The sequence below is a fragment of the Uloborus diversus genome, chromosome 8 (genome assembly GCF_026930045.1).
Source record: "Uloborus diversus isolate 005 chromosome 8, Udiv.v.3.1, whole genome shotgun sequence".
NCBI classification, from domain to species: domain Eukaryota; kingdom Metazoa; phylum Arthropoda; class Arachnida; order Araneae; family Uloboridae; genus Uloborus; species Uloborus diversus.
In genome coordinates, this window is record NC_072738.1 from 61439126 (window position 1) to 61456078 (window position 16953).

At 32.2% G+C, this 16953-nt stretch overlaps 1 protein-coding gene across 1 annotated transcript in view; it reads left to right on the forward strand.

Moving 5' to 3' along the window:
* The window catches only part of LOC129227657 (protein PRQFV-amide-like), an 86549-nt gene that overhangs the window by 47104 nt on the left and 22492 nt on the right, over positions 1–16953 (forward strand). The window contains exon 2 of the mRNA XM_054862248.1: positions 13057–13183. Coding sequence (XP_054718223.1) covers positions 13090–13183 — 94 coding nt within the window. The 5' untranslated portion in view covers positions 13057–13089. The remainder of the gene's footprint in view (positions 1–13056; positions 13184–16953) is intronic.

The following is a 16953-nucleotide window of genomic DNA, read 5'->3' on the forward strand; positions in this document are numbered from 1 at the left end:
TCGTTACTTTGCATACTGTGTCAAACGTTTCTGGATTTCCAATGGAAATCTTTACTAAATAATAAAACTGAAAGTCTGTATGTTTGAACCTCTGGCTGTTACGCGCGTAGCGCCTAGACCGTTCGGCCGATTTTAATGAAGTTTGGCACAAAATTAGTTCGTAGCATAGGGATGAGCACCTCGAAGCGATTTTTCAAAAAATTGATTTTGTTCTTTTTCTATTAAAATTTTAAGAACATTTTACCGAGCAAATTATCATAACGTGGATGAGTAAATTATTATGACATGGACGAGCAAATTACCATAACGTGGGCGAGCAAATTAACATAGCAAATTGGCGAGAAATTCATCATCAATTATTTGTATATATATATACACTGTAAAAAATTTCCGAAACGTTACTGAGTATTTCCGTGTCACGTTTCGGGATTTCAATGGTTTTTATCCACTTCCTGGAAAAATCAAGTATCACTGTCAAAAAGTTTCCTGAATTGCTACAAGTTATACGAATGCAGACTTTTCACTGTTGTGAAAAATACTTTCTGCTCCCAGTTTAAAGAACAATTGAACACATTAATAAAGCATATCGGCTTCAGCCCGATTACGGTTCGTCCAAGGTAATTAAGTTCCCAAAGGGAGCGAATAAGTTTGAACTACGTTGCTTTGCAGAACTGGGTGTGAGTAAAATTCTCAATACGTACTTGCAGTTCTGGCTTTGCTTTGGCCATGTTTGCTATGCTGCTTATAGAACCTTCTCAGGAAGGTGCCAAACTGTTATATACTATCTACCCAAATTTACTCTAAAGTTCCAGATACATGACTAGCTTCAAACGGGAAGATTTCTGAATTTTTTAGGAAGCTTCTGAGATAAGTTTAGGAAGGTAACTGAGTTTTAGCAAAAAACGTTACTGGTTTTTGCAAGGTATGTTACTGGCAGAAATTGGGCATATCAGCTGCCCATTATTTTCCAGGAACGTTTCTGAATCGTTTTTACAGTGTACAGCCTAACCAAATGACCTTTTAATTTTCTACTACGGGCAAAGCCGTGCGGGTACCACTACACAAAATAAATGAACAATTTCCATGTAGTATCAGAATACCATATGAAAAGCATAAAAGTCGATTGTGTTCAAGGTCGTTTTATTGGACAGACGAACCAGTTAAAAACGAAATTGGTTCATATAATCCTTTCCAGCAGTACGTGAAATAGCTTCAACCAGGTCATTATGTTACGAAGGAAAAATTATTTAACATTTGAAGCATTTATGTGCGAAAAGTTTTCGTTAAAAGACGAATAATAAAATAGCTTTTTAGGAAGCGTTCTATGGATAACTCATCTTATTCTATAATGTAAATATCGTTACCATTTCGAAACTTAATACTTCATTAAACGTTATTAACAGATAGTTTTGAAATGACATTTGCACTTTTTTCTTTAAAAAACGAAAACTTTTGTCGAAGGACAAAATTTTTCGGCACGTTTCTATTGTACTAAATTTTTTCCTAAACTTAAGAAATGTGCAAAAGAAAGAGAGGTTTTTTTATTTCATTTGTACATAAAAAAATCCTTTCCGTGGGTTTTAATTCAATTTCATTTCTATAATATGCAGTAAAAATGGTCCAAAATGAATGTAGGCGATAAGTTTGAACTTAATTCCTTTTTCGAAAAGAATTCCTTTAATTGAAAAAGTTATAATATTCTGCAGAATTTTATTTATTATAATGAACAAAAACATTGCGATTTTCATCATAGGGCTTAATTAAAATGCTGCGAAATACTAGAATATTTGCAAGGTTTTGTGGCTGAGTGACGTGTAATAAACTCAGCTTAGCAAATCAGAAAAAATCAAAACGCAAGCGTGCGATGAACAGTATTTTTTCCCCTTTAGAACACTTATGAGTAGTTTTAATCAAATACCATTTTTATCAGTATCCTGCTGCTCCGAATAACTTTAATCAGAAGACTTTATGAACGTTTTTTATTCCAGTAAAATTCATTTGGAAGAAATGTCAGCGAAACAAGTTTTTTCTTGTTTCCCGATGGGGGCGCTGTTTGCCGTAAATAATCATGGATATTTTTAACTGTGTCTGTGGGGATTGCGGAAATTGTGTGTAGCTCCCTGAGATATCTTCGCGTGAGGTTTTTCTCATTTGTTCAAGTAACCACGGGGGAACTGAAGTGAGTTAGGGCTACGGATAATGAGGACAGTTTGGAAGTTAATGTGATACGTCGGGGGGAAGTGAAATAGAATAACGATACGACTTTGAAGTTTTTATAAGTCTATCTCCCAGTAAATCTTAATCGGCTTAGAGATTAATGATAGCAGCAGTTGAAATGGTTTATTAAACTAAAGAACAACAGATTACAATTAGACACTTTAGGTAGGAACGTATGAAAGGTTAACAGTTGTTAGATATTTGTTACTAAATAATTAAATCAGATAAATTCCACGACACTGACGTAGGCTTTACGTTAATGCTCCCCCACATTGCCTAAGAAAATGTCCTTGATTTTTTTTTTCACTATCAAAATATTATTTCAGAACAAGTTTTACTTAATAATGTAGAACAAAAGATATTAAAAAGAAAATCTCAAATATTTGCAATGTTTTATGATCTATTTATTGTTTTAGTTTATTTTTCAGCGTTCTTATCTTCTTAGATGGCAAAGTTTTGCATTCAGAATGTAATACGATTTTTATTTAATATTTTTTTACGGAGTGATTTTATTCGTGTTTTGAAATTTAAAACAAAATTAGCAAATGCAAATCTGTAGTTAGGAATTAAATAATAATTTCTCTTACTATTGCTTTGCGCAAAGCTATTAATCAAAAATAATTACTTGCATAAGTAACTGACAATCGCTTTATAATCATTACCTGACTCAAAATCACAGGAACAAAAAAAGTTTTCAGTCGTAAGGAAATAATAATTACATTCTACACGGTATAATTACGCAAGGTTTGTGATTTCTTTTGTATCTTTCTGGAGGGTTTTGTATTTTCAAAGGTTTATTTACTTATGTATAATAATTACACTTATTACATTTCTGAATATTTACTTATTATCTTTTTTTTACCACAAAATTCCTTTTTTGGCAGTAGTAAAATACTCGTGTGAAAAAAAAAAATAAAAATAAGAAACTCGAGATTAGATAACGTAAAACAACAGCCGATGCAAAGATTTGAGATTTTCATTATAACCTGAGTTTACCCACACTTAACTTTGTTAATTACATATTGCGCGCGAAAGCAATCAGTTGCAGTTTCTTCCAAATCATGAATTTTGGACTGAGATTGAAATCCATATTTTCATACGTGGCCGAACCCTTTTGTTGTTCATGGGTTCTAAACCTTGAATAACCCCCCTTCCTGCCGAGCTGTGGTTATTTTCGTATAAAACAAAATCAACAATAAAACCAATTTTTCTTTCTGCTGAAGTTCTCAGATTAAGCCTTCAATGATAATACTAAATATTTTATCGATCAAAAAGATATCTTCAATATCTGCCTCCCAATCTTTCAAATTATTTTCCGGCTTACTTGATATCTTTAACCAATAAACAGTTAAAGATTTCCAAAATACTGTTCAAAAACAGGTAACACAACAAACTGCTGAGCTTCTCTGAACCACTTAATGGTTTTCGAAACATTTGTCCATTAAAAATTTAAATGGAGCTCAAACTGAAATCGATTGCAAACAAGTCTTCTCACGTCTCTTCGGTTCTCTCGCAATGTCTTTCTAGTCCCATGTGACAAAGATCCAAGTTTTCGGAACTTTCTTGGATAGTTTAACACGTAATAGCATCAACGCAACTTATCTGATAAAAATATGTACTTAAAATTTTAGAAAGAATTGGATTTAGTTGCATTGAATCTGTAAACATAGCAAATTTAGTTTGATTGATGCTAAAATGGAAGTATACGGGTGTCTTACTTTTGAATCTTTTGAATTTTATTTCTGAATTGATACACAAGATTAAATGCTTTATTTTACAGCTCTTGATTATTTGAATTAGTGAGTATATGTGATGTTTTAAATCTCATTACAACACACAGTAATGAAACTTTTAATTATTTTAATGAAAATAAATTTAAGAAGTCTCGTTTATTTGGCTCATATGATTTTTCGTTTGAATAGATAAATTGGCCAATTATTGGATTCCAACGCATTAGCAAACTCAAGACTTTTGACACAAATTTGCAATACAAAGTGCTTACACAAGTTTCGGCGACAACACACTCCTTTATACCTGAAAATGGATTAGTGCGAGATGGCAAATAGATTATGTTCTAGTATAATTTAGTCATGTGCAACATAAGGTCAGTTCGTTTCATCATGAGCATACACATTACGAAAAATGAACTGTTATTTGGTTGCATATAAATCTCCAAGAAAACCTGTTAGCAAGATAAATTAGGAGTATGAAACAGAATTTGGTTTGAATTTTGTTGAATATCGGATACTATGAAAAATGTTTCGAAAAGAGCAGTAGAGGGATTCCATTGCGAGATATGTTGTTGCCGAGAGATATTACGCTAAATGTTACACAAATAACGTATTAACGAGGTACTTGAAGCGTAATTTTCAACAATGAAATTAATGACATCCAACTGAAAAGTTACAGTCAAAATAACGATGTAGTTTTTTTTAGTAGATACAAACATAATTTTCCTGTAATGGTCTACTCTTCAATACTGCAATAACTGGTGTTTTGCAGTAATGCAGTTGTGTTTTGCTGTTACAAAATTTTTTTTACCGGACGGTTGAATTTCAAGTTAACTTGTTTAAAAACAATAAAGGGTTGCTTGTTGTTTTGAAATGAATTGAGTTTAATGTCCCAGTCTAGCAGATTATTTCCGCAGTCGAGATGACAAATTTGTCTTTCTGTGACCATAAAAAAATAAAATGTGTGTAAAGATTTTGAGTTTTGATTCAGTTTCAGGATCGCAGTCGCATTACGTATTTCTAAACTTTCAATAAATACTACGCGTAATTGTTCTTTTTCTTTTTCCTTTTTTTAAAATGCGAAGTTAGTTGCTCACTATTCTTGTAATCTCGGCATTGGAGAGAGCCGTCGTTCTCTACCGAAAATCTATTGAAGCGAACATGGTGGGAAAATGAATATCTTAAACCGTTTTTAGGTGTTGCCACTCCGTGAAGATTTTTCTCCTTCATTATAGTCCACGTTTTAATCCAATCTTTTAAAACAAAATACAGTAGGCCGACCAGTGTTAACTGCAATTGCATTTTAAAATATTCATAATACTGACAAAAACTACAAGTAGAATCCATGTCAAATCAACAAGGGTCAAATCAACATTTCAATATTTCTATTTAAATTCTCAAGGCTTCACCAATCGCAACTTTTCAGTCTTAGAGCATTAAAAAAAAACACTGGACCAAAATGTTTTTAAATTACGTAAAAAAAAAAAAAAATGTTTCCATTTTTTCGAATTTTCAGGCTCGTTGCGCGATCGCACAATATTACCCGATTTCAAACTTCTTTTTTTTTGTTTGTTTTTAAGTCTTCACCAATCGCAACTTTTCCGCACTATAGCAACTCGCAAAAAAAAAAAAATCGTTTTTTTTTTCGCTCCACTCCATTATAGATCGTGTATATACTAATGGGGGTACTAATATAAATGTTTCTAAAAGAGCGATCGAGGAACTCCATTGCGAGATATGTTGTTGCTCAGAGATTATTACTCCAAATGGCATACCAAAGTATTAACGTGTTACTTAAAGTCTTGGAATTTTTTGCATGCAACATATCGTCGCAGCAGAGAAATAGTAAGGCATCTAATCCAAGGAATAACACTGAGATATCCTACTGTTGCTCTGAGACTACGATATGTTTAAACGCATGAAAAGGTAAGAGCAGGGTGTTTTTTAGTTTTGTCCAAAAAAAATCCTGGGCCATGATAACTGTTATTTTTCACTTGCGATTTTCTACAAAATCTTTTAAGTCCTTTATCTTAGGAACCGTACAACATATTTTGTTTCAAAATCGCAGTCTCCAGCCAATTTACTGTTTCGTAACATTTTACCGCATGCAACCTTTCAGCGTAGTATCAAAAGATGCGTTTCGAGTACCATCTTGTTTTCACTAAAATCAATATCCTGGATTAAGTGGCGACTCAAAAAGAAACTTTCGCTATAAAGCTAAATTTAAACATTTACCTATAGAGTTAATGAAAAACCCTCAGTTTTTTAAAAAGAATCTAAAATCTGTTACACGAAAAAGTAGAAGCTCTCCTTTTCCGAGAGGTAGTGCTCAGCGGTACTAATCAATAGTAAAAAGAAAATTAAATCTGAACAATGGGCGTTTTTGAGAAAAAAATAATAATTTTTTTTTCAAAAGGTTTTAAAGAAACCTTAATAATATATTTCAAAATTTTGCATATCTTCCAAAACAGGAAAAAAACAACCGTTTAAATAAAACAAACCTCAATAAAATATGTTGTAACGTTCCTGAGATCAAGAACTCTAAAGATTTGATCGAAAATCGTAAGTGGGAAATGGTACCCGGGCCGCCATCTTTGGCAGCCTGCATCTGTCCGGAAATTTTTTTAGACAAAACCAAAGAATACACTGGTCGTATTTTTTCATGCGTTTTAACATATGTTACATTCAAAAAAGAACAAGACTATAAAGTTAAAGCCCTGCTTGGATTGACAAAGATTTATTACCTACAGTATTTATCACATGGCAGAAAAATCCATTGTAATATTTTTTTTAATTGTTAGAACTTTAACGGTTCTGTGTCAGGGCTCTATGAATTGACATGGATTCTACCTACAGTATTTAATGCATGGCAGAAAAATCGATTTGAATCGATAATTATACATAACTATTTTTTAAAAATAGGAGAACTTTAAAGGTCCTGTGTCTGGGTTTTGGGGGTTGAAATGAAAACAGGTGCACCTACTTTGTATATAAAAACCCCGGCCAGTTCGTCAATTCGAAATTTGTGTCGGATAACCATTGCCATGGGCGATGTGTTTATTCCCATTGGAATGTGGCATTCAGTGTTCGATTTATATTATAAACTAGGGGTGGTGGGATACTACAAAAGAAATTATTTTAAGTGCATGTAAAAATAGAATAGAATTCACGAATTATTTTTATAATCTTCAAGCTGTAATACAAATATGCTTGAAAAACGAAATAAAATAATTGTAAAATCATTTTATTAAAGTTTCAATTCATGTAAGATTAAATATCTCGCCATGCATTCATTAAAAATGTGCTTTTAATAAATTGAAAAACAATCAGTTCATAAACATTTACGCGAATAGAACATATTCTTCCCCATAAATGGACACATAGCGTGTCGTTGATTGTTTAAATATTTTCTTTGTTTCCACGTTGCAACACGCAAGTTTGAATAAATTTTAATCAGAGAGTTATTTTCATAACTGATGTTAGCACGATGATGAAGGTTTATTTTAGTGTTAATATAATTTCTCACTTTCGTTAATGAATATAGAGCTATTGATTTTACATCAGTGTTTGTTTAAACCAAGAATTTTGAAATCTTCCAAGAATCTTATGCTTACTATAAATGTATTTTGGTGAACTTTTAGTGATATTTCAGTTGTTTTTGCAGTTATTGTATCATTTTTTTTTTTTTTTGCACAAGAATGTTACAAGAATGAAGTTGTTACAAGGATGAAGTACGGTCAAGTGTCCATACCTTTCGCAGTACCCGATCTGATCTAGCACCCCCAGAGGTATCGTTTCACTTGGAGGACATTGTGATCACTAGCATATTTAACGTCGCCCAGTCACCATTAATGGTGACAATGTTACCAAACCGTCATTTGACCATTAATGGTGACATCCAGTCACCATTAATGGTCAAATGACGACGGTGGATCTTCAATCCAGCGAGGATTGAACCCGATACCCTCCGGTCACAAGTCCGATGCCTTACTGATCAGGCCACCACGGCCCCCCCCCCCCGGGATATTTAAACCTCCATTCATTTGGGATTTTTCCAGAAAAAATAGTCACTTTGCTTTTAATTCGTAATTACTTTCTAATATAAATACTGCCATCACGTGTGCAAAATTTCGTTTTATTCTGAATATTTGTTTTAGAATGCATATATCTTGTTCATTACTGCGCTGATTTTATTCAGCATTTGTATTAACTAAATAAATTCAATTATTTACGATTTGAAATATGATTTCAAGTAGTTAGGATATGCGTGGATCATTTGGCTTGCCAAACTCTGTTCAGTTGGAGCTTCATTCAATTTCCACTTTTGCTGCAAAAATTAGAGTTTATTTCACTTTCTCTGGTTGAGTGTAGAATCGATGATCTTTCAGAAAAAAAAATGAATTTTAAATAGTTTTGTTTAAAAATATTAACACTTTTTTCAATTGGTTCTTGTTTCTTCTTTTTTATTCACATTTGAAATGTGTGGCGATATTTCTGCAGCTCCCTGCATAGCTTTCAAACTTTACAAAATTCTATTACAATATAATTTCACCTAACTCTAATTACGACCAATAATCATACATAACAATCTCTTTTTAACTTCAGATTGAAAATATAACCATTTAAACACATTTATACGCATAATTACATTGATTTTAAGTAATTAATTCATAACAATTAAACACATCCCAAATCAATGGTCACCAACTATTCAGCCATTGATTGTGCTGTTGCATATGCAAATTCACCAATATTTAAGTGTCTAAATTGACCCGAGTTACACTTTAGAACCTTGTAACGGAAGAATTAGAAATTAGTCGATAGATATTTCGTAGCCCGGAGCATATCTCACATGACTTTAATTGGACTCCGATTCTGATTCAAATTCTTCAAATACATCAATGAGCTCCTCTTAATAAATGACGTTACAAAGTCTTCGTGCGCTTAAGTCAGATACCACATCAACGTTTACATGATCAATTATTATCCTTTTGATTGCTGTTATCCTTTCGGCGTGTAAATAAACAATTTAGCTTCTTTTATTGTTATTATTATTATTATTATTATTATTATTATTATTATTATTATTATTATTATTACCATTCATATTTTTATTATTATTATTGTTGTTCTTGTTATTTAAATGAAACTTTTTACCATTGATGGATTTTTGAGAGAAAATAGTGAGCTCGTTACAATTGAATATTATACACATCAAAATCCTTTGACCAATTTAATGGCAACATTGTGACTACTTTTGTACTGCTGCATGGTAGGCACTAGTCGACATATTTTCGTTTATAACATCATTGAAAGTTTTTTAAAAAATGCATTAGAAATAGTCTCAAGGGAAATTAATCTGTAATTTTGCTACTGAATACCCACAGTCAAATCTAAAGATCCGTAAATTCACTAAAATTATAATAACCAACTAAATATTACTTGCAATAAAATGAAAACTGATGTGTTCCTTAGGGCATTGTTTAAAAGAATAACGTAATCATTTACACTTGTAATAGTATACCTTTTAGAAAAGGGCTGATACATTTTTTAAATATCAATGACCTGTGTTAAGGCCCATATTGTAATGAGCTATGAAAAATAGGGCGCTGCAAACGCCCTCTTTTTGACAGCATATTACACTACGGGCCATAACAACCTATAAATATTTTATGATTACTAGCTAAAATAAGGAATAGAATAATAATATACAATATTGATTTTATTTTAAAAAAAAGAGTTTTATACTCACAACTTTAGCTCAAAATTTCAATGCTTAACATTTCCCCTCTAATTTCGATTTTACGTTCTGGAAACTACTCTGACAATCATTGCCGAAATTCCACGTCACGAAAAAGTATGAAGTTCCATCTAACACATCTGAAGAAGCCATAAGCTTCCACAGAGACACTATCGAATCTCGAGGCAATTATAACGCAATGGAATACCATCGAATCTTCGAAGACCGCTTATTCTTATGTTTGGGTAACAGGAGTATTATCTGTTTTACCGACAGCCCATTTCCTTTTCTTAAGTAAACGTACAATAGTAGGTATTGTCAGTATCGGACATTTATCGGACTTTTTCGAAAGGTGCTACATAATCTTATCAGGGGTATTCCAAGGGTTCATTACTTATTGGACATACTTTTTTCTACTGTTTCCTTGTTGGAATTGTGAAAATCTTATTTCTCTTTAGGCGAATGGTATTTGATGAAAACTTATGCAACATAGCACATTTGCGATTAAGCAGAAATAAATAAATGAAATAAAGGGAGATCAAGAAAAAAACATCATTGTATTTTTTTATGTACGTAGTTGTTTTGTGCTGTAAATAATATCTGTATAAGTAAAATAATAGTACAAAAAAATATGTTGAGTAAATACTCATTTAAAAATTGCGAACCAAGTGCCATGATGAATATTTTATTTTAAAAAAAAAAATTCTTCCTCTCCAACACATTGTAAAAATACAGAAAAGGAAGCAAGTTTCTCCGTTAATGCAGTTGAAATGCCACGAAACACGTTTTTCAATAAAAACTTCGCAGGATATTGCTTAGTAAGTTTTTACAATGACCTGCACTACTGTATCGCACCCCGGCAAGGAAAAAGAAAGAACTAAAAAAAAACTACATTGGAGAAAAATCAAGGCTTAACGCGATGCTAGTTTTAATTGATTTAGTCTTAAATGCTTGCTTTATATTACAATACGCACAAAAATCTATAATGTGTTGTTTAGAGACTAGTTTTTGGTGTCTTTATGAAATTTTAATGATTTGTAAGCATTGATTATATATATTTTTTTTCAGCAATCATTGCTTATTGTTTTCATTTGGCCTTTGAATGGCGTTCCTTTGATTTTATTTTCCCCTGCCTCCCTCTGCAGCACCACCGTCGACTGGCCTCTCCTGATGCCGCTCCTCTCGCAGGAACAGTCTACAGGTTACGTCCATATCCAACACACACACCTTACACACACATGCACACACCTACACACACATACATATACACATACCCACACAATCATGCCTGTACACAGACACAAACACACATACATACATACACACATACCTACAAGCGCGCACACACACACACACACACACACACACACACACTCGTGATTGCGAAAAATATAATTTAAATTCAAAATATCAAAATTCAATTTTTTTTACGCCATCACACACATGTAAGTTAACTTTATGCTATTTTTATGGCAAGAAAGAGCATTAAATTTAGATTTTAAATCAGCATTTAGCACTTTCCTTGTTTAGGTGCAATATGCACCGCATGCAGGACTAAAATTACCGTGCGTTTTACTCTTGACCATTTGCTTGGTCCCGCATATTGCTTGCTCTATTTACACGGATGAAATATTTTTAGAACTACTTTTGCGACTTACTCTCGTAATTTTAACCTTTAGCTTTCAACTGGGACATATTCATAAGTGTGAGACCATTACGCGTCATAATATTGTCGCGTAGATGAAGCTAGCGAAGACAATGTGAAAACCAAATGAGGCGAATACTCGTTAGTCTCAACTCGAGATCTTTATTCAGAACCACGATGAACGTTACATCTGCTTATATACAACTTGAGAAAGTGCTGGAACTTTCCAGACTCGGAAAGATACAGAAATTAATAGAACATTCGAGAAAATACGGAAAACAGTAGAAAGGAAATTTTAGTAAGACTCACTTTGCCCTAGTCGGGATTTAAACCCGGGTCGCTCGCGTGGCAGGCGAGAATTCTACCACTGAACCACCGTTATCAAAGGTTGGAACGTACGAACTTCGCTGCAATATGAAGAATCAAGTTTTCAAAAAAAAAAGTTTTGAAAACTACTGATTTGTACACGTTGCCATCGTGACCGTGTAGTCAACACGTACAAATCATTATTTTTAAATGCAAAAAAACTTTTTAGAAAGTTGATGATACTTCATATTACGATACACAATGGTTCCTTTTATTCGATTATGTCGAATTTTAGAGCCGAAGTTTAAAGGGCTCTCTCATTGAGAGAGCAATTTAAACTTTTTCTTAGTTTGAGTCTCGGAGGCTGCTCAAATTTGTTCGATTCGATCGAATTCTATGGAACAGTAGCGTAGCAAAAAATTTCTCTTTGGGTGCGGCAAAGAAAATTTCTGGCTCCGCTATTGGTAGATACATTTGCTCGTATTCATTTCAATCGATTTCTGTTAGAGTTAAATGAGCTCCTAAAGTTCCGAGAGTTAAATGAACTCCTAAAGTTCCGAGAATAAAGCGGTAATGTATGAGTAAATTGTCTAATTTGTGCTACTGGATAAATCATGCTGTTGATGTATCCAGTATTAAGTGAATTAAATTGTGTCATTTACAAAAGCTTGGTGTAATAAATAGTTTTAGCAACCATTATGCAGGTAATTCTTCCTCGCAACTGTTGGCATTCGACTTTAAATGAATCTATTTAAAAACAAATTGAAAACGAGAGAAATCAGAGTTACCAAAATAAAACATTGTCGAAGCAAATTTATTTCGCAAAGTATCGTAGTTTATTTGCAATTTTGCAAGCGAAAGATATAAAAAAAATCCTGATGTGAGACGTTTACTCCTTTCAGCTCTGCTGTGATTGTTTCAGACTGATAATCACTAAAGAAGTTGGACTTTCATTTATTCTAGTTTCTGGATTGACGTAAAACCAACTATTGATACCTGTGCTCATATTTCTGCCTAAACTACGTTTAGAGTAAGATCGTTTGTATCTGTATAGACATAGCTTTAAATGGTTATGTACTGTGAATATACAGAACCTAAAGTATTTTATTTCTGCACATTAAAATATGCTGGCTCCTTTGTGATGTCGCAAAGTCTTGAGACTATTTCTGGTAATTTATCGTGTACTAATTTTCCCTTTCACAAAATGAAAATTATAATCTCAATTTTCTCTCCGTTGTTCTCTGTAAGCTTTTTGTTTTTTGTTCTCTGTAATCTCTTTTTTTAAAGTTGCTGAATTTTACACTTTAATTATCTGTAACGATACGTCATTTTTCTGATAATACTTTCCAGCAGACTCTAATGAATGGTCACGGAAATATTTTTAGCAGTGTTCCTGATTTCATGCCTCTTTCTTCTAGGTTGAAAAGGTTACCGGTTTACTTAGCATACTGATGGCTTGGAGCAGTGGGCGTAGTACCTGGACATTGGCCACAGTCTTTGTCCTACTGGCAATTTACTTCAAAGTTTCTCACGCAGACAACAACGGTAAGATGCAGTGACAGTGATACATTCATTCATTCAATTAAACACGCACAAAGAAAACGTAGCAAACATAAATAAATAAGAAACATTTTAATTCAAACTGCTGTGAGAATTTTTCGAAATGTTATGAAACGCTTTTCACTGACAATATGTTTTAAGACAACTGACTTCATTTTATATATCAGGGGTTCCCAAACTTTTCCGACTCTAGTCCTTTGAAGAATCAGGAATTTTTCTCGGTATCTATTGTACTGATATTATGATGCTTCGTGTCGTGGAACCCCTCTCCTCTTTCTTCGGCACAAAGTTTGTGAGAACCCTTGATATACATGGTTCATATTTCATGATGCTTGAATATTTATCTAAACTACTCATCACAAATAACTCATATAAGGAGTGAAAAATAAATTTCTTATTTTCTGACGAATGATGATATTTCAAATTCTTCTTAAATGTTTGTCTTGGGAGTAAATTTTTTCTCTCTACTTCTTCCACTATCTTTTAAAGTTAGGCACATTTGCTTTCCATGACTTTCCTAAACGTTTCGGAATTATTATGGTGTTCCTCTAATACGGGAGTCAGTTGGTTTTTGATACAAAACACTAGATGTTAAATAGAACGGTTCATTCTTTAAACTTGAAAGGCAAATTTAATGTGATTGACTTGAATGTAGTTGGAAATATCTGAATCTACGTTCAAACTGTTAAAACTTAGTCATTTAAAAATGCTTAATCATTTTGTTTCAAAAATAAATTTGGTAACGAATGCTTATATGTGATATAATCAAAATAAGTTCCTTATGTTCAAACATTTAAATTCTTTCTCATTGAATTTACATTTTGAGTGCAGTTTAAATAGGTAATAACTCTAATATTGTTGGTTTTTAATATTTAAAAAGGAATTTGAGCGTTAGACATATTTCAATGCAAACAGCTCTTGTATCAAATATCTTTAGAATCATTCAGTTAAAAAACTACGATGTTTAAAAGATGTTTAAAGCAATACAGATTTCATTAATAATTATTCATTTCAATAATTAGTTTGAATTGCAAATTTTTTATTACATTCAAAATATCATTAACTTTAAAGAGATACCATTTATATTTAAAAATAAGAGGAATTGCGCTGCATTTTTAAATTATTAGAACATTTTTTAATCGTAAAAGATATCAAATTAACAAAAATAATGAAGTTCAGAGTTTTGTCAGCGAAAATAGATACGGTAAATACTTTTTTTAAATAGTAACAACTCAGACTTATTGTCAAAGCTTACAATGCAGCAGGAATTCTTCATTTTTTTAGGTTTCCGCTCAATTGAAACTTTAGTTTAACATCAAATAAGTTGCCCCAGCAAAAATTTAACATCAAAGCATATTTGCTTTTAAAAAACATCAAATTGTATTTCATTCAAACTGCAGGATACAAACAATAGAAAATATTTAGAAAAATTACCTTTATAAAGGGAGAAAAGTAGAAATGCCTCTGCAGCAGATTTATTGGGCAGACGTTCAGAAACTAATTATTTGTATAACGTGACATTTGGCATTGCAATTTATTTAATAATATTTTTAATTAAATATTGAAAAATAAACCAATTGTTTTCATCAAAAAAATTGCTCATGAACTGATAAGTCTGTTAAATTCATTAAATGCATATTCCATGTCCGTTTTACAGACGAGTTGCAGTGATATTATTCCATTATTTGCTGCAGTTAAAGGTCTTAATGCAAAAGGTGAAAGCTATGCTTTATTTGCGTGAGGGACTGCATGATGTAAACAATGGTTGAATAGAAGCCCTAATGTTTTAGTAAGCAATTCTTACGGAAAAGTAATTAAGAGGAAAATACAAATAGTTAAACGGCCACAAATGGCGTATCTAAAATAAGAATTAGAAACTGTCCACGATTGATATCGCTCTTTTTTTTTCAACATACTTGACCCACTTCCCCTTTTCCACTATGTGTCCCATTTCTCACCCCTCCCCTTGTCACGTGTCACACTATAATTTAAAAACGTATTGCAACAAAATAAAGTTTTTTACTTCAATCAAAATAAGTGATGTCACACTGCTTTTTACCTTCTCTAACTTTCACGAAGTCCCCTCTTCTCCTCAAAGCGTGACATCATTTGCTGACGGCCCCTTAACTAATAATCCCATTTTAACTGTACATCATCAAAACTACGCAAAAAGATAATTGTAGAAAAATGCTTTTGGTTTACAAAGAAATTTTTTTATTGAAAAATATGATTTTATGTATGAATGTACAGGGTTAGCATAAAAAATATCTCGGTTTTAAAAATTTATATTTTATAAAATATTACGTCTATCGCTATAAATAATAAGTAACACTAAAGATAAACTTTCTCCAAAACGATTAGACTGGACTAGTGCACTTCTTTCGCTTTAACACTGCAAAAATCTGACGAAGAACCGTAAAAGTTTTCCCAATTGTTTAGAAAATATCTGTATTAACTAAATGTTTCTAAGGGTGATGTGTTAAGGGCTAAAGGGGGGAGGCAGTAAAAGGGTGTAAGGGCTAAAATTTTTTTCGAAGTTATGAATTTTTGAAAATGAAATATCGCGTAAGTTTTCATTTGACAATGATCTTTCAGCCTTATATATCTTTTAACTATTTTTTTTGCATGAGAAAGGATTCCTTGTAACTTAAAACGCGCGTCTGCAATTATTATTGCTATTTGTATATTTAAAATTATTATGATGTTTTTCAATTATTACGTAAGAGCAAGCATTTTACTTGCCCTTCTTACTTGTCCATCCCTTAACTTTTAGTGAAAGTGGTAGGCAATGAAAGCCGTAGCATACTTGCTTGCTTTCAAGAACTGATTGCGAAGTAGCAATAACTTGAGCAAGTTGGTTATAATGAGAACTCATATTTTCTTTTAAGTCTCTTTGTACAAGAGGCTTTGTACTTAGAAAGACTTACTGCGAAGTAGCAATAAATTTAGGGAAATATTTTACACAACGGGAATGGATAAGTAGATTCGCTGGTAAATACCTAATACAATCATAAGGTGAATAATTTTCAAAATTTTCAAAGTTTTTTTTTTTAAAGTACCCTTAAACAGAGTATGCAAAGCAATTCCAGTTCTCATATTACTTAAATTAAAAACAAATTAATAATAAAAAGCTGTTTGTTGGTGTGACGGTGTTAATAGTTTCTATAAAAAAAAGCTTCTTAAGTAAATCATTTACAGAAAAAAAAAAAAAACTGGAGTTAAGCACAAATATGAACAGCTGATCTAAGCTTAAAATATCACATCATCAGTATTTATTTCTAAATTAAGGAGAAATCATAATTCTTCCCGTAGGAGAAAAACAACGGCATTAAAAAGACAAACACATATTTCTTTGTTTATACAAAAAAAGTGGTTTAATTGCGGACAAAAAAAATCGAAATAAACAAATGATTACACAATTTTATTTATTCGGCGAACATTTAAGCTCTCTTTCAAGATTAATGCATGAGTTTAATTGAGCATGCAATAACCAACCGTGAAAGTGTTTTTTTTTTTTTTTTTGTCTCTTTCATTAGTGAGATCGTTTTTCCAAAGAGAAAACAGTTTTTTTAGCTCTCTTTGTAAAACTTCTATTATATCATTATTAGAGTCACTTTTACTTATGTTTTTTTCTGTTGAAAAATAACTTAAATAATTTGAGAGTTTTCTGGGACATTATTTAGTTAAGTATATTGTTTTGTGGCTATTTATCATCTGTGAGCGAGAACAGCAGAAAAAAAAACATCGCAGTGGAA